Source organism: Oncorhynchus tshawytscha, linkage group LG05 (genome assembly GCF_018296145.1).
Source record: "Oncorhynchus tshawytscha isolate Ot180627B linkage group LG05, Otsh_v2.0, whole genome shotgun sequence".
NCBI classification, from domain to species: domain Eukaryota; kingdom Metazoa; phylum Chordata; class Actinopteri; order Salmoniformes; family Salmonidae; genus Oncorhynchus; species Oncorhynchus tshawytscha.
This window is the reverse complement of record NC_056433.1, coordinates 37747247-37767396: the sequence shown is the minus strand read 5'-3', so window position 1 is coordinate 37767396 and position 20150 is coordinate 37747247. Positions and strand designations below refer to the sequence as shown.

Below are 20150 nucleotides of genomic sequence, written 5' to 3'. Positions count from 1 at the left end.
CACATGCCCTGGATGACTGGTTGCCACTGACAGATACAAATTCTTGCAAGGTAGGCCTATCCTATGTACCCTACAAGATAAATGTAGCTAAGTCACAACATCATTTTCATCTAGAATTAGATCCGCACAAGTCACACAAATCAATTGGCACGTAGGCCTAGCCTATTGATGCATGTTCAAAACTGTTAGTGGCTCTTTTGGTATTAACAAAATGAAATAAAATTGAATTCCCGAACAGACTTTTAATATTGATACCCCATTCTGTATTTTGGTATTTTATTAGGATATGTTCTTCTTGGGGTATACTCTTCTTGGGGTCCACACAGAACATGAAACATTACATAATACAGAACAGTAATAGACAAGAACAGCTCAAGGACAGAACTACATACATGTAAAAACGGCACACATATCCTACATATCAATACATACACACAAAATATTCTGTATAGTGGATTTCCTCTCAACAATGGTAAACATTTTTATCTGAGAATGCAACCCTCCCTGTCCAAGACACTTTCTCCCGCCCCTTCCCTCGGTATGACCGCGAGTCGAAGCGCAGACCCCTGTCTTCACCACACGCGCCAGTCAGTCACCTGGATGCGTGAGACCCAGCAGTCGCGAAGCATATAGCGCGGGATAAAACGAAAGCTTATGAGTAATTGGACATCCTTCCTTTCTTTCTGTCAAAGGAGATAAAGCAGATGCTTCATGCGGAATGGAAGGAGATTTTGTTTCACCAAAGACGCAATGAGAGGGTCTAGGTTCAGAGATCATTGAACATTTGGTTGATACGCTTATCAGCAGAATATACGAGTTTTTTGCTCTGTGAAGGAAAATACTGTAGTTCATTTTTTCCTGAAGTGCTGTATTGTACCGAAGTTGACATGGCTCTTCTAGTCCACCTTAAGACGATCCGGGACCTTCGTGGAAAGGGGGACAGAATCGCCAAAGTCACATTTCGAGGTAAGAAACTCAAATACTTTATTATCACTACAGATGCGTTGTCCGGGATGTTTTCTCTCACTATGACCCAATAGGAATAGTCATACTGATTGCGCAGTGCCTAGGAGTTTGCGATGTGATCGATGTGATTTGGTGTATGAGCCTGTGGATAGGTAAACCCCAAGGTGGTGACGCGTCTCCTGTGGTTGCGCTGAAAAGTTAGGGAAACCCCCGCCTGCCTCCACAATCCCAGGAGATTAGATTGAGAGACACAGATTGTGGAGGCGAGTAGTGCTTTTATGCATTGGAATACATAATACCCATAAATAAATAAATAATCATTTATTGAGTAATTTTAGTTAGGACATCGTTTTTTAACCGTTAAGTTTAAAAATGTGTTCAATAACCTGCAGTCCTATCGATCAGAAGGATATCATCTTCCCTATAGGCCGAATCATTATACGCAAACGTTATTTCGCGTTTTACAGTTCTACAGCTCTCATCTTTCTCCACGGTGGCTAGCCTCCCTTGCAATGCGCTCAGCTGAGCTGGATCTTACAGTATCAAAAACCATTGATTTCCATCACGGAAAGGAATGAGACTCTAATAAGGAAGCTGTCCCGTGGTCGGTGGCCCATTATGGCCAACTCCCCTGGCCAGGCAGGTCTGATTGGAAACAGATTGGTAATCCCAATGCAACAATTAAACGAATGAACAATATAGGTACTGTAGATGAATGCTAGACTGCAACGCATTAGTGTGGAGTGAATTGTGTGTGTTTTCTATTTGAACGGTTTGCCCGTTTCAGCACCATGGAGAGCAAATTCTGATTTTTGAGACAGCCTGTGTGTGTGTGTGTAGGCAGACATTAACCTTAATCTTAACCACACTGCTAACCTTTTGCCAAATTGTTATGATATAGCCAATTTTGAATTTGCCACTGGTTGCAGCGCTAAACTTTTATGACATCACAATGTCAAATTATTGGTTAATAACTATTATGACATCACAGTGATTAATTGTCTGATGTTAACATTTATGACATCACAATGCTGAACTAGTAATTGAAAGAAATGTTGCGATAACTCTTTATGACAATGAGTAGCCTACTTGTTTGTAGAAGAAAGGCCAATAACTGTTTACACAGTAACCCTGCTTAAACGGTATTGGCCATAGGTGTATGCCTGCCGTTTTACCAGTTGAAGTCGACACCTGTTGTATAAACTGTCTGGCACTGAAACCGTAAATTATGTGGCTTGTTGTTCAGTTTAACTAAGGAACCATATAAGATGTTCGGTTTCCGAACTATTAACTTAGGATGTCAGTGAAATGAGCAACAACTTATTAACAGGGCCGTCCCGCTCATTAGGCAGGAATATGCGGACGCCTATGGCTGCAGTCCCCATTTTCAGCTAAATTGACATTCAAAACATAAAACAATTTCTCCAACCCCCCAAAAAAACAAAACAAAACAATTTCTCTCAACCGGTGGCATGTTTTTTTTTTAGGTGAGTGCTGCTGCCGCCCTATGATAAGCAGTGCCTACTTTGTCAAAGGCAGGGGGATACTAAATATTTACCATTCCCAACGTGACTCACCATGGTGTTGTTGGAGAGACGCATTATACTGTGGCGCTCCACCAACATTCCGACCAAAAAAGTATCTAACACAAATCATGTAGCAGATATAAAATATGGTAGAAAGAGTATGTGATATTTTCTGTAGCCTACAGGCTGGAGATAATGTAACGAGACAAACATTTTACATCATGCCGGTTTCTCCGATCAAATAGCCTAAACTAAATGGCGCCCAATCAAATAAAAGATTAGCTGACATGTTTAACAAAAAACAGGACAGGTTTAAGGAAAATGGACAATATGGAATGGACAATCACGCTACTCACGACTGCTGTCCAGGAGTTTCATCCCGGGGGCTAAATTGTCATGATCAGTGGTTTCACGTTTGTATCTGTACATGTTTTGTCAGCTGATCATAGCGAAAAAGAAAATGCTTCTTCTGCATTTCCCACTGTGCAAACACATTGCAAATGGGCTCAGGATAACTCATCGTTATAAAGTTGGGTAGCTGATATTAAGAGCATAAATAGCCACATTGATTAGAGACAGGAATCAGCACTGATAAAGCCCATACAACGACCTACGCCACACTAAGCACAGACTAAGGCCGACGTCTTACGGACGTCTTTAAAATAAAAAAATACAAATACAAACGGAAGGCCTACCACATAGATGGGCATTACTAAAATTACATTTCAGGTGACACTGTAGGCCAGGAATGGGAACACTTTTGCCCTAGCCCCAGCTAACACATCTGACACCAATAATCATCTAATCACGATCTTCTGTTTAGAATGCAATTCGTTTCATCAGTTGTGTTGACTAGGGGGGGGGGTGTGACACCACTCCAGCCCCCAAGGACTGGAATTGCCCATCCCTTTTGTAGGCTATACCTCAGTAAGCACGGACTTGACGCTAACAAATTTTGGACGTATTGTTTTGGTCCTGTCCAGACTGGAATTATTTTTTGGTGCAGTCCAGACCAGCCTTGATTTCCACGTCCATAGACATAGTTTTTTTGTCCGGTCCGGACCAAATCTGAACTAATCATAGACGTCAATGTTTGGTTCAGATGTTGTCCGGTCTGGAATAGCCTTTATTTGGCCCAAACATAGACGCCTATAAATGACATATTTGCAACTTTCATTCCAACCAAAATGAACATGATTTCAATGTCTTGAAAATATATATTTTCAACACCCGGAAATACGCGTTTTCAATATCTGTAAAATACCAATTTTCATCTTTCATTCCGAATGGAAAATTAACCTGATTTCAGCATCCGGAAAATACGTATTTTCACCTTTCATTCAGATCCTAAATTGAACCTAACTTCAACGTCTGGAAAAATATGTATTTTATTTTCAGCTGCAATTTGTTTGTCTCGCCTAGGGTGGCAGAATGGCCATGTGTCTGATTTAACAGTGAAAGAAAACCTAGTCTCTCTCTCTCACTCTCTGTCCCCCTCCCCCTCCCTGTCCTTCTCCATCTCCCTCTCTCTTTCCTTCCCTATCCACCCCTCTCTCTCTGGTGTTTGAGATGTTGTTGATAGCTCCTTGCCTGGAGTACATGCTGTCAGCAAGGCCTCCTGGGTACTTTAAAATCAGACTGTTTCCTGTCTGGAGAGGAAGGGTTCTCTCAGGAAGCCCCTGCCCCACTGGGCAGGCCAACCTATATCCCTTACAGGGACAGACACTGGGGAAGGTTATGTAAGCTTTGTTACCAGTAACCACAGAGTTAGACATCTATCCCGTGGGGGGGAACATATAGATTGACCAATGTGTCTATTAAGTAGAAGAAGCTTAAGATAATATATGTTCAGATATACAGTACAAAAACCTGAACATACACATGCTGTGCTGTACAGTGCATACAGTACCAGTCAAAAGTTTGGACACACCTACTCGTTCCAAGGTTTTTCTTTATTTTACTATTTTCTACATTGTAGAATAATAGTGAAGACATGAAAACTATGAAATAACACATACGGAATCATGTAGTAACCAAAAAAGTGTGAAACAAATAAAGACATATATTTCAGATTCTTCAAAGTAGCCACCCTTTCCCTTGATGACAGCTTCTCACACTCTTGGCATTTTCACAACCAGATTCATGAGGTAGTCACCTGGAAGGAATTTCATTTAACATGTGTGCCTTGTTAAAGTTCATTTGTGGAATTTCTTGACTTCTTAATGCGTTTGAGACAATCAGTTGTGTTGTGACAATGTAAGGGATTTCCTCCTCTTCTTCCGAAGAGGAGAGGCGAGAAGGATCGGAGGACCAATATGCGGCGTGGTAAGTGTCCATGGTTCTTTTAATAAGAAATACTTAACATGAACACAACTGAATACAAAAACAATAAACGTGGAACGAACGAAACCCCAAACAGTACCGCGTGGTGAAAAACACAGACATGGAAACAAACACCCACAAACAAACAGTGAAACCCAGGCCACCTAAGTATGATTCTCAATCAGATGACAACTAATGACACCTGCCTCTGATTGAGAACCATACTAGGCCGAAACATAGAAATCCCCAAATCATAGAAAACCAAACATAGACTGCCCACCCCAACTCATGCCCTGACCATACTAAATAATGACAAAACAAAGGAAATAAAGGTCAGAACGTGACAGACAAGGTATGGGTGGTATACAGAAGATAGCCCTATTTGGTAAAAGACCAAGTATTATGGCAAGAAGAGCTCAAATAAGCAAAGAGAAACAACAGTCCATCATTACTTTAAGACATGAAGTTCAGTCAATGCGGAAAATTTCAAGAACTTTGAAAGTGTCATCAAGCGCGTTCGCAAAAACCATCAGGTGCTATGATGAAATTGGCTCTCTTTTCTGCCACAGGAAAGGAAGACCCAGAGTTACCTCTGATACAGAGGATAAGTTCATTAGAGATACCAGCCTCAGAAATTGCAGTCCAAATAAATGCTTCATAGAGTTCAAGTAACAGACACATCTCAACATCAACTGTTCAGAGGAGACTGTGTGAATCAGGCCTTCATGGTTGAATTGCTGCAAAGAAATCACTACTAAAGGACACCAATAATAAGAAGCAACTTGTTTGGGCCAAGAAACATGAGCAATGGACATTAGACCGGTGGAAATATGTCCTTTGGTCTGATTAGTCCAAATTTGAGATTTTTGGTTCCAACCGATGTGTCTTTGTGAGACGCGGAGTAGGTGAATGGATGATCTCTGCATGTGTGGTCCCCACTGTGAAGCATGGAGGATGTGTGATGGTGTGGGGGTGCTTTGCTGGTGACACTGTCTGTGACTTATTTAGAACTAAAGGCACACTTAACCAGCATGGCTACCACAGCATTCTGCAGCGATCCGCCATCCCATCTGGTTTGCGCTTAGTGGGACTATCATTTGTTTTTCAACAGTACAATGACCCAACACATCTCCAGGCTGTGTAAGGGCTACTTGACCAAGAAGGAGAGTGATGGAGTGCTGCATCAGATGACCTGGCCTCCACAATCACCCGACCTCAACCCAATTGAGACGGTTTGGAATGAGCTGGACTGCAGAGGGAAGGAGAAGCAGCTAACAAGTGCTCAGCATATGTGGGAACTTCTTCAAGACTGTTGGAAGATCATTCCAGGTGAATCTGGTTGGGAGAATGCCGAGAATGTGCAAAGCTGTCATCAAGACAAATGGTGGCTACTTTGAAGAATCTCAAATATTACATTTATTTTGATTTGTTTAACACTTTTTTTCACTTACTACATGATTCCATGTGTGTTATTTCATAGTTTTGATGTCTTCACTATTATTCTACAATGTATAAAATAGTTTAAAAAAAAGAAAAACCCTGGAATTAGTAGGTCTGCTTAAACTTTTGACTGGTACTGTACATTTCAGTGATTAGTAGAGGACAGTCTGTCCACAAAAGCCAAGAATTTTCGCAAATCTATTGTCAACATGTGTTGAATGACAGCATGAATATTTCACCAACATAATTTTGGAAGGGTGTTGAATTGCCCGCTGGTAAAAATAGATTGTTTGGGGCTTTGTTATCTTCATTAGCCCAGCACTTCCCTATTCTGAAGTCTAGCACTTCCCTATTCTAAAGCCAGATACTCTAACTTCTACTGCACTGTAATAGGGCTTGATGGTAATGCTTGTCTTCTCTTCCCGGGCCTGAGGCGAAGTTAGCACAGCCAATGTGTTACGCTGTATATAAAATAAATGAGAAATTAAATTATTATTTCCACCATCACGGAACTGAGTCAGATTCACTCTGGTTGAGATTCAATTACAGATTACTTGATTCTCAAAGAAGTTGTTATCGTTCTGCCTGCTTAGGATAATTCTCTCTCTCTCTCTCAAATTTGAAATAGTTATGAAAGGGACTCTCTCTCTCTCGTTTTCTCCCTCCCTCTCTGTCACTCAATTTGTTTCTTTCTGTTCCTCTGCTAAATTGTAGAAATGAAACAGGTTGCTGAACGCACTCTTTCCTGTAAATCTTTTTTTAAATTACAGAACAATGCAAATATATTTTTTCCCTCTGCTCTGCTGGTATAACCTTTTACTTTCAGAACAATGCAAATATATTTTTTCCCTCTGCTCTGCTGGTATAACCTTTTACTTTCAGAACAATGCAAATATATTTTTTCCCTCTGCTCTGCTGGTATAACCTTTTACTTTCACTCTACAGTAAGATATCAGTAAAAAAAAAAACGCTCTCACTATAAATCCCCACGTAATTGAAAGTGCACAGACTGTCCCCGTGTCTACTATTCAACGTAGTATATTGATTGACGTACCTCGCTGTAGGTGTTTTCTCATTTTCTCCCTCTCAATCTCCTTACGTCTGTCTCTCTGTCTCTCTCTCTTTCTGTTTTTATTGACTTGCTGCTCCGCTTTGCCTTTGTCATTTATATCTCTGCCATGGTCCCACATTACCATTAATCTCTCACTCCCGATGCCTTGTTACATTTGAATTGTTTGGTGTTAAGCGTACTTACATAACATTATGGCCTCTATTTTCAGCTAGTGCTAAGGTGATGCAAGTATCAAACGCACGTTAGTGTTCAATTTCGTCATGTATATCTGGTGCACTGGCATTTTCCAGCCTTAACGCCAGGTTTGGCAATTTACCTGTCTATCCTCAGCTCGCTTGCACTGAGGTGGGTGGGAACGGTGGCAATATTTAAGGTGTGTCCTTAAAAACAAGCGTAACAGTGAGAATTTCATGCAGTGGTAATGGGAAGTTTTAAGACCCACAAAAAGCAGGCCTTAACAGTTACACAGTTGATAATGGCATGGATTTTGACATTGGAAGCGCAGGCTATCCAGCCATGATGCACAGTGCTCATGGAAGGCGAGATATGCCTCTTGTACCGAGTCTCGTAAAATTCTATATATTATTTCAAATATTGGTTTCCCGCCTTTTCGTTTAGTTTGACAAAAAACAAACTTATTAGAGAGATTCACCGTCCATGGGTTTACCCTTGAAAACGAACATAGCTTGAATTTAATGCAATTTTGTCAGTTACTTCTGGAGAAGTGCAAATATGATCAGTAAGATGGTACCATGAAGGTTAAAAAGCATTACATTTCCCAACAGTATAACGGTGAGTAGACATTCTCCCTTTCTCTTTATATTGGATCTTTATCCAGCTTCTGTGAAAAGTTTGGATGTACAGTTGAAGTTGGAAGTTTACATACACTTAGGTTGGAGTCATTAAAGCTAGCTTTTCAACCCAATCCACAACTATGGTTGTGTCGGTTAGGACATCTACTTTCGTGCATGACACAAGTCATTTTTCCAAAATTGTTTACAGACAGATTATTTCAGTTACAATTCACTGTATCACATTTCCAGTGGGTCAGAAGGTTACATACACTAATTTGACTGTGCCTTTAAACAGCTTTGAAAATTCCCAAAAATGATGTCATGGCTTTAGAAACTTCTGATAGGCTAATTGACATCATTTGAGTCAATTGGAAGTGTACCTGTGGATGTATTTCAAGGCCTACCTTCAAACTCAGTGCCTCTTTGCTTGACAGCATGGGAAAATCAAAAGAAATCAGCCAAGACCTATGAAAGAAATGTGTAGACTTCCACAAGTCTGGTTCATCCTTGGGAGCAATTTTCAAATGCCTGAAGGTACCACGTTCATCTGTACAAACAATAGTACGCAAGTATAAACACCATGGGACCACGCAGCCGTCATACCACTCAGGAAGAAGATGCGTTCTGTCTCCTAGAGATGAATGTACTTTGGTGCGAAAAGTGCAAATCAATCCCAGAACAACAGCAAAGGACCTTGTGAAGATGCTGGAGGAAACAGGTACAAAAGTATCTATATCCACAGTAAAACGAGTCCCATATCGAAATAACCTGAAAGGCCACTGCTCCAAAACCACAATAAAAAAAGCCAGACTACGGTTTGCAACTGCACATGGGGACAAAGATTGTATTTTTTGGAGAAACGTCCTCTGGTCTGAGGAAACAAAAATAGAACTGTTTGGCCATAATGACCATCGTTATGTTTGGAGGAAAAAGGGGGAGGCTTGCAAGCCGAAGAGCACCATCCCAACTGTTAAGCACGGGGGTGGCAGCATCATGTTGTGGGGGTGCTTGTGCACTTCACAAAATTGATGGCATCTTGAGGAAGGGAAATTATGTGGATATATTGAAGCAACATCTCAAGACGTCAGTCAGGAAGTTAAAGCTTGGTCGTAAATGGGTCTTCCAAATGGACAATGACCCCAAGTATACTTCCAAAGTTGTGGCAAAATGAATTAAGGACAACAAAGTCAAGGTATTGGAGTGTCCATCACAAAGCCCTGACCTCAATCATATAGAAAATGTGTTGGCAGAACTGAAAAAGAGATCCTACAAACCTGACTCAGTTATACACAAGCTCTGTCAGGAGGAATGGGCCAAAATTCCCAACTTATTGTGGGAAGCTTGTGGAAGGCTACCCGGAATGTTTGACCCAAGTTAAACAATTTAAAGGCAATGCTACCAAATACTAATTGACTGTATGTAAACTTCTGACCCACTGGGAATGTGATGAAAGAAATACTATTATTCTGACATTTCACATTCTTAAAATAAAGTGGTGATCCTAACTGACCTAAGACAGGGAATTCTTAATTGGATTAAATGTCAGGAATTGTGAAAAACGGAGTTGAAATGTATTTGGCTAAGGTGTATGTAAACCTCCGACTTCAACTTTACGTAAAACCATCCATAGTCTAAGTAGGCTTGTCTGTATTATATACGCCCACAAGGAGTAATGATGTTGCCTGTAACTGTATTTAGACATAGCCTATTTAAAATATGTTTTTGTTTTGTTTTTATTCAAATTTGATAAGATTTACAGAGACAGGATGCATGTTTGGGAATATTATTTTGTACAGGCTTTCTTCTTTACACTGTCAATTAGGTTAGTATTGTGGTCGAGGAACTACAATGTTGTTCATCCATCATCAGTTTTCTCCTATCACAGCCATTAAACTCTGTGACTGTTTTAAAATCACAATTGGACTCCCTGAGCGGTTTCCTTCCTCTCTGTAACCAATGTGAAATGGCTAGCTAGTTAGCGGTGGTGCGCGCTAATAGCGTTTCAATCGGTGACATCACTCGCTTTGAGACCTTGAAGTAGTGGTTCCCCTTCCTCTGCAAGGGCTGCGCCTTTTGTGGAGCGATGCTTCATGGGTGTCATATGCTGATGTGTGCAGAGGGTCCCTGGTTCAAGCCCAGGTTGGGGCGAGGAGAGGGACGGAAGCTATACTGTTACATTGATGCTGTTGACCCGGATCACTGGTTGCTGCGGAAAAGGAGGAGGTCAAAAGGGGGGTGAGTGTAACCGATGTGAAATGGCTAGCTAGTTAGCGGTGGTGCGCGCTAATAGTGTTTCAATCGGTGACGTCACTCGCCTTGAGACCTTGATGTAGTGGTTTCCCTTGCTCTGCAAGGGCCGTGGCTTTTGTGGAGCGATGGGTAACGATGCTTCGTGGGTGACTGTTGTTGATGTGTGCAGAGGGTCCCTGGTTCAAGCCTGGGTAGGGGCGAGGGGACGGACTAAAGTTATACTGTTACATTAGGAAGGACATCTGTATCTTTGTAGTGACTGGGTATATTGATACACCAACCAAAGAGTAGTTAATAACTTCACCATGCTCAAAGGTGTTTGCTTTTTAAAATTTGTTTTTTTATCTACCAATAGGTGCCCTTCTTTCCGAGGCATTGGAAAACCTCCCTGGTCTTTGTGGTTGAATCTAATCTCATGGCTACCCGGACTATTTGCACCCTCCCATTTGAGATTCTTCAAAGTAACTGAGGATGGATAAACAACATTGTAGTTACTCCACAATACTAACCTAATTGACAGAGTGAAAAGAAGGAAATAATAATACATAATAAAAATATTCCAAAACATGCTTCCTGTTTGCATCAAAGCACTAAAGAATAACTCCTCAATATGTTGCAAAGAAATTAACTTTATGTCTTGATTACAAAGTGTTATGTTTGGGGCAAATCCAACACAACACATCACTGAGTACCACGCTTCATATTTTCAAGCACGGTGGTGGCTGCATTATGTTATGGGTATGCTTGTCATCGGCAAGAATTTGGGAGTTTTCCTGGATAAAAAATAAATAAACTGAATGGAGCTAAGCACAGGCAAAATCCTAAAGGAAAACCTGGTTCAGCCTGCTTTCCACCAGACACTGGGAGATCATTTCAACTTTCAGCAGGACAGTAACCTAAAACACAAGGCCAAATATACACTGACGTTGCATACCAAGAAGACAGTGAATGTTCCTGAGTGGCGGAATTACAGTTTTGACTTAAATCTACTTGAAAATCAATGGCAAGACCAGAAAAAGATTGTCTAGCAATGATCAACAATCAATTTGACAGAGCTTGAAGAATTATGAAAAGAATAATGGGCAAATGTTGCACAATTCAGGTGTAGAAGTGACTTACCCAGAAATACTCACCGCTGTATTCGTTGCCTCATTCACAAGAATAGACCCAATAGGCACTGTATTTACTGTGTTTGTTTTCGTACTGTATGTACACTGAATATGCCCAACTTTAGGAACACCTTCCTATTGAGTTGCCCTTTTGCCCCGAGTCCAGCCTCAATTCATCGGGGAATGGACTCCATAAGGTATCGTAGGCGTTCCACAGGGATGCTGGCCCATGTTGACTCCAATGCTTCCCACAGTTTTGTCAAGTTGGCTGGCTGTCTTATGGGTGGTGGACCATTCTTGATACACACGGGAACCTGTTGAGTGTGGAAAAACCCTGCAGCGTTGCAGTTCGTGACACAAATCGCCTGACACCTACTACCATACCCCATTCAAAGGCACTGAAAACTTTTGTCTTGCCCATGCACCCTCTGATTGGCACACATACACAATCCATGTCACAATTGTCTCAAGGCTTAAAAATCCTTCTTTAACCTGTCTGCTCCCCTTCATTTACCTTGATTGAAGTGGATTTAATAAGTTACATCAATAAGGGATCATAGCTTTCACCTGGATTCACCTGGTCAGTCTATCTATGTCATGGAACGAGCAGGTGTCCTTAATTAATGTTTTGTATACTCAGCGTATATTGGTGCATAATTTCTTAAACAACCTGACGGAAAATGTAAAAGATGTTTAGCTACAAATTCACACAATGGTAATTGAATTATAATGGGGGTATTGCTGTGCTCGTGCTTCTCCTTTTCTTTAAAAACACAATGTCTGCATAGAGAGATGTAGTTCTCTCTCTCTCTTTTCCCCCCTCTGTTTCGTGAGTCCTAAGTTAGTCGTTTATCTGTCTGCCTGTCTTTCTCTCCTTTGGCTCCTCGTGTCAAGTGTGGTTTTATGTTTGTCATTAGGTTATTATAGCCCCATTACCCTGTCTTGCCCTTTCCACTTAGTCTGACACATTTAGGATCTTGTAAGATAGTGGACTCTACGGTCTTGTCAGGGGTACGGAGCATGAGGAGTCAGATGGAATTCACGTGCAAAATGGTGGTATTCAGTTACAGGTGCAGAAGGTGAGCTGGAATCATGGATATTGATATTCATGAACACTTGACTGGCAAAAATAACAAACAAGTAACATAAATGCAACAGCCAATTCACAGAAGTGAAAGGCTTCTAAGGCAGAGCGCCTAAATCTTTGACAAATTGCTAGTAACACACCTGACAAAATTTCCTTAATTAACACGAATGATTTCCTTCACAATCAATAATATCATATCAATGGCCAATACATAATACATTTCAACACCTCAGAATGTCATATCACAAACATTTAACAAATAAAGATACAGTTTTAGGAAAACACCACTCAACATAGAACATTCTAATTACTGCTCTTCAGTCCACAAACAATTTGCGGTGGTGAGTACGGGTCTCCCTTACGAAAAAGATTGCAGTAAAAAGTGCAGTAACTGCAGTCGACTGGTATTTTGGACGTAGTAATTGCAGAATAACTGCTTACTTGCAAGCCCTTGACCAACAATGCAGTTTTAAGAAAAATAAGTGTTAAGAAAAATATTTACTAACTTAACTAAAGTAAAAAATAAAAGAGCAAAAATAACAATAATGAGGCTATATACAGGGGGTACTGGTACCGAGTCAATGTGCAGGGGTACAGGTTAGTTGAGGTAATTAAGGTAATATGTACAGTACCAGTCAAAAGTTTGGACAGACCTACTAATTCCAGGGTTTTCTTTCTTTTTTATATGTTCTACATTGTAGAATAATAGAGAAGACATCACAACTATGAAAGAACACATGTAATCTTATAGTAACCAAAAAGTATATATTTTATGTTTCAGATTCTTCAAATTAGCCACCCTTTGCCTTGATAACAGCTTTGCACACTCTTGGCATTCTCTCAACCAGCTTCATGAGGAATGTTTTTCCAACAGTCTTTAAGGAGTTCCCTACCTTGGCACAACACAACACAAACACATTTAGAAGGAAAAGATTCCACAAATTAACTTTTAACAAAGCACACCTGGTAATTGAAATGCATTCCAGGTGACTACTTCATGATGCTGGTTCAGGGCAAAGGGTAGCTACTTTGAAGAATCTCAAATGGGGGTGCAAATAGTCCGGGTAACCATAAGATTAGATGTTCAGGAGTCTTACGGCTTGGGGGTAGAAGCTGTTTAGAAGCCTTTTGGACCTAGACTTGGCAACCAGTCAGGATGCTCTCGATGGTGCAGCTGTAGAACTTTTTGAGGATCTGAGGAGACATGCCAAATCTTTTCAGTCTCCTGAGGGGTAAAAGGTGTTGTCGTGCCGTCTTTCACAACTGTCTTGGTGTGTTTGGACCATGATAGTTTGTTGGTGATGTGGACACCAAGAAACTTGAAGCTCTCAACCTGCTCCACTACTGCCCTGTCAATGAGAATGGGGCCCTCCTTTTCCTGTAATCCACAATCATTCCTTCTCCTTTTATTTAAAAACATAATGTATGCGTCGAGAGATGTAGTTCTCAGTCTCTCTCTGTTCCTCTCACTTTTTTGCCTGTCACATTCAGTGTCATTATGAGTCCTGATTTAGTCATTTATCCGTCTGCCTGTCTTTCTCTCTTCTGGCTCGTCGAATCAAGCCAAGTAGAGAGGTAAAGTTGTATTCGGTGCATGTGACAAATTAAAATGTGATTTGATTTGACTTATGCAGTCATACTGCACTCTGACTGCAATCATTTTTCGTAAGGGCTGCGATACAATAAACATTTTAACTTTGAAATATAGAATTTTTGCTAATTCTTCTTGCGTGTTGCCTTTTTATAATAACAGTGGAACTAGCCGTAGGAATACGCTTGCGAAACGTCAACATTTGCAAGTGTTTTGGCACCAAACAGCAATGGTGTGAAATGTCCAGTGGATGTATATATTTGCTTTGCAATGTGTTATTCAACGCATATTGTATAGAAGACTCATTGACATACATGCATTTTTATTTTTGTAATTTCATTTGAGACTTTTGAACCTGTCTAACCCCTGACCTCTGTCCTTCCACTCCTCAGGTCTGTCGCTCTACACGCATGTGCTGGAAAACTGTGAGGATGAGGCCAGATTTGATGAGGTTTGTAACTCTTCTATTAGTCCCATTCCATCTTATAGCTTCCAAATAGCTATCAAGCCCTTTCTCTTTCGAGTTTATATTTAATCTCCACCCAGCACAGCCAGAAGAGGACTGGCCACCCCTCATAGCCTGGTTCCTCTCTAAGATTTCTTCCACTAGGCTGCCTGCCGCCCAATGATGGAGACAGAAAGAAAGACAGAAAGGTTATATGTTCGATACCCATCTTAACCCTTCATGTCTGAGTGCCTATGTATGTAATGTATCCATCTCCCCCTATCTATTGACTTTTCTAACACAAAAATATCAATCAATCAATCACATTTATTTATAAAACCCTTCTTACATCAGCTGATGTCACAAAGTGCTGTACAGAAACCCAGCCTAAAACCCCAAACAGCAAGCAATGCAGGTGTAGAAGCACGGTGGCTAGGAAGAAAACTCCCTAGAAAGGCCCGAACCTAGGAAGAAACCTAGAGAGGAACCAGGCTATGAGGGGTGGCCAGTCCTCTTCTGGCTGTGCCGGGTGGAGATTATAACAGAACATGGCCAAGATGTTCAAATGTTCATAGATGACCAGCAGGGTCAAATAATAATATTCACAGTGGTTGTCGAAGGTGCAACAGGTCAGCACCTCAGGAGTAAATGTCAGTTGGCTTTTTATAGCCGATCATTCAGAGTTTCTCTACCGCTCCAGCTGTCTCTAGAGAGTTGAAAACAGCAGGTCTGGGACAGGTAGCACGTCTGGTGAACAGGTCAGAGTTCCATAGCCGCAGGCAGAACAGTTGAAACTGGAGCAGCAGCATGGCCATAGCAAGGAGTCATCAGGCCAGGAAGTCCTGAGGCATGGTCCTAGGGCTCAGGTCCTGAGAGAGAGAGAGAGAGAGAGAGAGAGAGAGAGAGAGAGAGATACTTAAATTGACACAGGACACAGGATAAGACTGGAGAAATACTCCAGATATAACAGACTGACCCTAGCCCCCCAACACATTAACTACTGCAGCATAAATACTGGAGGCTGAGACAGGATTCAAGCCAATGAGCTTCAGCCCCTTGCATTTGAATGACAGCTTGCAAGAGGCCTGACCAGCTTTATCCAATGAGGTTGCAGGGCGGGGCCAATGGCTCAGTGGACACATCAAAGAGAGAGAGAGCAATGATGTGGTGCACATAACCTTTGGCTTGTGAGTGCTACTTTAGAACTACTGGCTAAAAAGTATACAAACGTACCGGAGAATCTCTTTAAGATAAGAGGAAGGAATCTCCTTTGTTGTCCACTCTAATGGGCCACTTGCAACTTCGGTATTTGGTGGAGGTCTATGTGGGTTTGAGATGGCCGTGAGAGGTAGAGGATGGCAGCCATGTATGATATTAAATACTTGGTGTATAGTGTGATTACACCAGACAAACTACAGGCTACTGAAAGTCTGAAAAAGAGAGGGCGCGAGAGGGGGGGAGCGAGATCTGAGATTTATCTGGAATATGATAGCGAGAAATTTACATTTACATTGGCCATATAAATGAACAAATGACATTAGCAGGCATTAGATCCCTGCTCTACTCTGAATATGATTATAATACATTGCAGACCTGTAATGCCTCAGGATCCAGGAGCTTTGGTGGAGGCTGCCTCTGTTTTGCTCTGTAGCTCTTGGATTCATGGACGTTTCTCAGTAGGATTCCTCTTGTCCGGTTGGAAAATCAGCTTTGTAATGCTTTTAGACATGAAGGCTACCAGTTTGAATGGGATGGAGGGAAGGAGGGAAGGCAGGGTAGGAGGAATTGAAAGATGGTGGAGTGTAGTGTGAGAGGGGTCGAGAATGAAATACAGAGAGAGGGGAGACAGAAATATAAAGAGGGAAAGGCAGAAATATAAAGAGGGAAAGAGAGATAGAAAGAGAGAGATAAAGTGTACCAGACAAAAGACTATGCATTCCCATGGCGTTTACATTAGAGTTTTAATCTCACATAGAAGAGAGCTTGAGAGTTACTACTTGTTGTTTAAGGGCAGAACATGTTCCCTTTGATGGGAGCAGCTTGGCTCAGGCACTGAGTGCTGTTTCCTTTGCTCATAACCAGCGCTATTGTTTGAGTCTAATCAGGATCAACGGTTTTATGGGACTTAACCCTTGTGTCGTCTTAACATTCTGTTTCCTCCCCTTGTCCTGAGGGTCAAACATGACCCACCTAAACCCCTAAAATAAAGCAGCTTAATTGAATTTGAAACCCCCAATCTATTTTGCAGGAAGAAACAACCTGTTATTCATCACAAACTTTGTGAATATCTGGGTTTTCCCTCTTCACAGTGCAGAAGGACTGCATTTAATCAGTGGACACCACTAATTTCTATTACAACACACCTGTCATAATTGTTTTCTTTACTAAAGCAGAGGTTTATTATTATTATTGCTAAAGGTACTGCATAGGTGTAAACACACATTTTTTAGCCAGAGATAGCACTTTATAGCCTAAGAAAGTAGCAGAAATGTGCAGGAAGTAGTTTTGAATGCATTTAACTGAAGGGAAACAATAACAGTCTTGACCTTTTTTGGCAACATAATGACATATTCTTATATACTGTACAATGAGGAATTCAACTACAGAATACTAGTCTTCTCCCATTTTTTTAACCATTGCCCCCACCCACAAGGTGTAAAATAAGATAATAGATACAAAACAAAAACATAAAACATAACATAAATCAATCAACTCTAATTAGCACATGTAGGACAGTATGCAAGAGTTTGTGCATGGACTTTGTAGATGTATTTCTCACATGTGAAGCATATAGTATTTGTTTTATCCTCCTCTTGCCTGCCCCAGCTTTAGCCTCAGGTGGATCAGGCCAAAAGTCTGCTCCAGGAACACCCTTCTCTTGTTCCGCTTATCAGGGATCCAGGAAGGGTTGATCTTGTTCCATATCACGAAGGCATTGTATGAGGACACATCAATGATGTTATGGAAGATGACCAGGGGCCAGCGGGCAGTCATCCTCCTGCAGCTATAAGTTCCAATCACCTTGTCCAGGTTGTCCACGCCTCCTTTGTTGTGGTTGTAGTCCAGGATGATGGCTGGCTTCCTGTCCTCACGATCACTGATCTCAGCCATTCTGTGCAGTGTGCTCAGGAGGACCACATTCTTGTTCCTCTTTGTGAGGTAATAAACTAGAGTGGTGGTGGGAGTGAAGGAAAACTTTGATGAGAAGGCTTCTCTCCCCCTTATTGTGAGGAGTGCAGGGGTGAGCTCAGGCTAGTTCTTCCTCTTCAGGAGCTGCTGGATGAGTTCAGAAATTGTCACACGTGACAATGTACCCCCTCAGTCCATCTGTCACATCAAGCACAACCCGCATCCCCTGGTTCTTCTCCGGGCCTCCACTCGGTCAGCTTCCCTGTTTAGACTTGCATTTTAGACTCACTTCCGGCGCCGACAGAGATGGCCGCCTCGCTTCGCGTTCCTAGGAAACTATGCAGTTTTTTGTTTTTTTACGTGTTATTTCTTACACTAGTACCCCAGGTCATCTTAGGTTTCATTACATACAGCCGAGAAGAACTACTGAATATAAGATCAGCGTCAACTCACCATCAGTACGACCAAGAATATGTTTTTTGCGATGCAGATCCTGTGTTCTGCCTTACAACCAGTGCCACGGAATGGTTCCCATGCAGCGACCCAAAAAACGACTCAGAAAAAGAGGGAAACGAAGCGGTCTTCTGGTCAGACTCCGGAGACGGGCACATCGTGCACCACTCCCTAGCATTCTTCTTGCCAATGTCCAGTCTCTTGACAACAAGGTTGATGAAATCCGAGCAAGGGTAGCATTCCAGAGGGACATCAGAGACTGTAACGTTCTCTGCTTCACGGAAACATGGCTAACTGGAGAGACGCAATCCGAAGTGGTGCAGCCAGCGGGTTTCTCCACGCATCGCGCCGACAGAAATGAACATCTTTCTGGTAAGAAGAGGGGCGGGGGCGTATGCCTTATGGCCAACGTGACATGGTGTGATGAAAGAAACATACAGGAACTCAAATCCTTCTGTTCACCTGATTTAGAATTCCTCACAATCAAATGTAGACCGCATTATCTACCAAGAGAATTCTCTTCGATTATAATCACAGCCGTATATATCCCCCAAGCAGACACTTCGATGGCTCTGAACGAACTTTATTTAACTCTCTGCAAACTGGAAACGATTTATCCGGAGGCTGCATTCATTGTAGCTGGGGATTTTAACAAGGCTAATCTGAAAACAAGACTCCCTAAATTTGATCAGCATATCGATTGCGCAACCAGGGGTGGAAAGACCCTGGATCATTGTTACTCTAACTTCCGCGACGCATATAAGGCCCTGCCCCGCCCCCCTTTCGGAAAAGCTGACCACGACTCCATTTTGTTGATCCCTGCCTACAGACAGAAACCTAAACAAGAAGCTCCCACGCTGAGGTCTGTCCAACGCTGGTCCGACCAAGCTGACTCCACACTCCAAGACTGCTTCCATCACGTGGACTGGGAGATGTTTCGTATTGCGTCAGACAACAACATTGACGAATACGCTGATTCGGTGTGCGAGTTCATTAGAACGTGCGTTGAAGATGTCGTTCCCATAGCAACGATTAAAACATTCCCTAACCAGAAACCGTGGATTGATGGCAGCATTCGTGTGGAACTGAAGGCGCGAACCACTGCTTTTAATCAGGGCAAGGTGTCTGGTAACATGACTGAATACAAACAGTGCAGCTATTCCCTCCGCAAGGCTATCAAACAAGCTAAGCGCCAGTACAGAGACAAAGTAGAATCTCAATTCAACGGCTCAGACACAAGAGGCATGTGGCAGGGTCTACAGTCAATCACGGACTACAGGAAGAAACCCAGCCCAGTCACGGACCAGGATGTCTTGCTCCCAGGCAGACTAAATAACTTTTTTGCCCGCTTTGAGGACAATACAGTGCCACTGACACGGCCTGCAACGAAAACATGCGGTCTCTCCTTCACTGCAGCCGAAGTGAGTAAGACATTTAAACGTGTTAACCCTCGCAAGGCTGCAGGCCCAGACGGCATCCCCAGCTGCGCCCTCAGAGCATGCGCAGACCAGCTGGCCGGTGTGTTTACGGACATATTCAACCAATCCCTATACCAGTCTGCTGTTCCCACATGCTTCAAGAGGGCCACCATTGTTCCTGTTCCCAAGAAAGCTAAGGTAACTGAGCTAAACGACTACCGCCCCGTAGCACTCACATCCGTCATCATGAAGTGCTTTGAGAGACTAGTCAAGGACCATATCACCTCCACCCTACCTGACACCCTTGACCCACTCCAATTTGCTTACCGCCCAAATAGGTCCACAGACGATGCAATCTCAACCACACTGCACACTGCCCTAACCCATCTGGACAAGAGGAATACCTATGTGAGAATGCTGTTCATCGACTACAGCTCGGCATTCAACACCATAGTACCCTCCAAGCTCGTCATCAAGCTCGAGACCCTGGGTCTCGACCCCGCCCTGTGCAACTGGGTACTGGACTTCCTGACGGGCCGCCCCCAGGT

At 42.3% G+C, this 20150-nt stretch overlaps 1 protein-coding gene across 6 annotated transcripts in view; it reads left to right on the top strand.

Moving 5' to 3' along the window:
- Positions 1-572: 572 nt before the first annotated feature.
- LOC112232964 (otoferlin-like) overlaps positions 573-20150 on the top strand; it is a 142387-nt gene continuing 122809 nt past the window's right edge. For 4 of the 6 annotated variants that reach the window (XM_042321875.1, XM_042321877.1, XM_042321876.1 and 1 more), the window contains exons 1-2: positions 574-966; positions 14550-14608. In XM_042321875.1, the coding sequence (XP_042177809.1) occupies positions 888-966; positions 14550-14608 (138 nt within the window). In that variant the 5' untranslated portion in view covers positions 574-887. Of the gene's footprint in view, positions 967-14549; positions 14609-20150 lie in introns of all 6 variants that reach the window. The other 2 variants (XM_042321873.1, XM_042321874.1) reach the window with 1 other exon arrangement.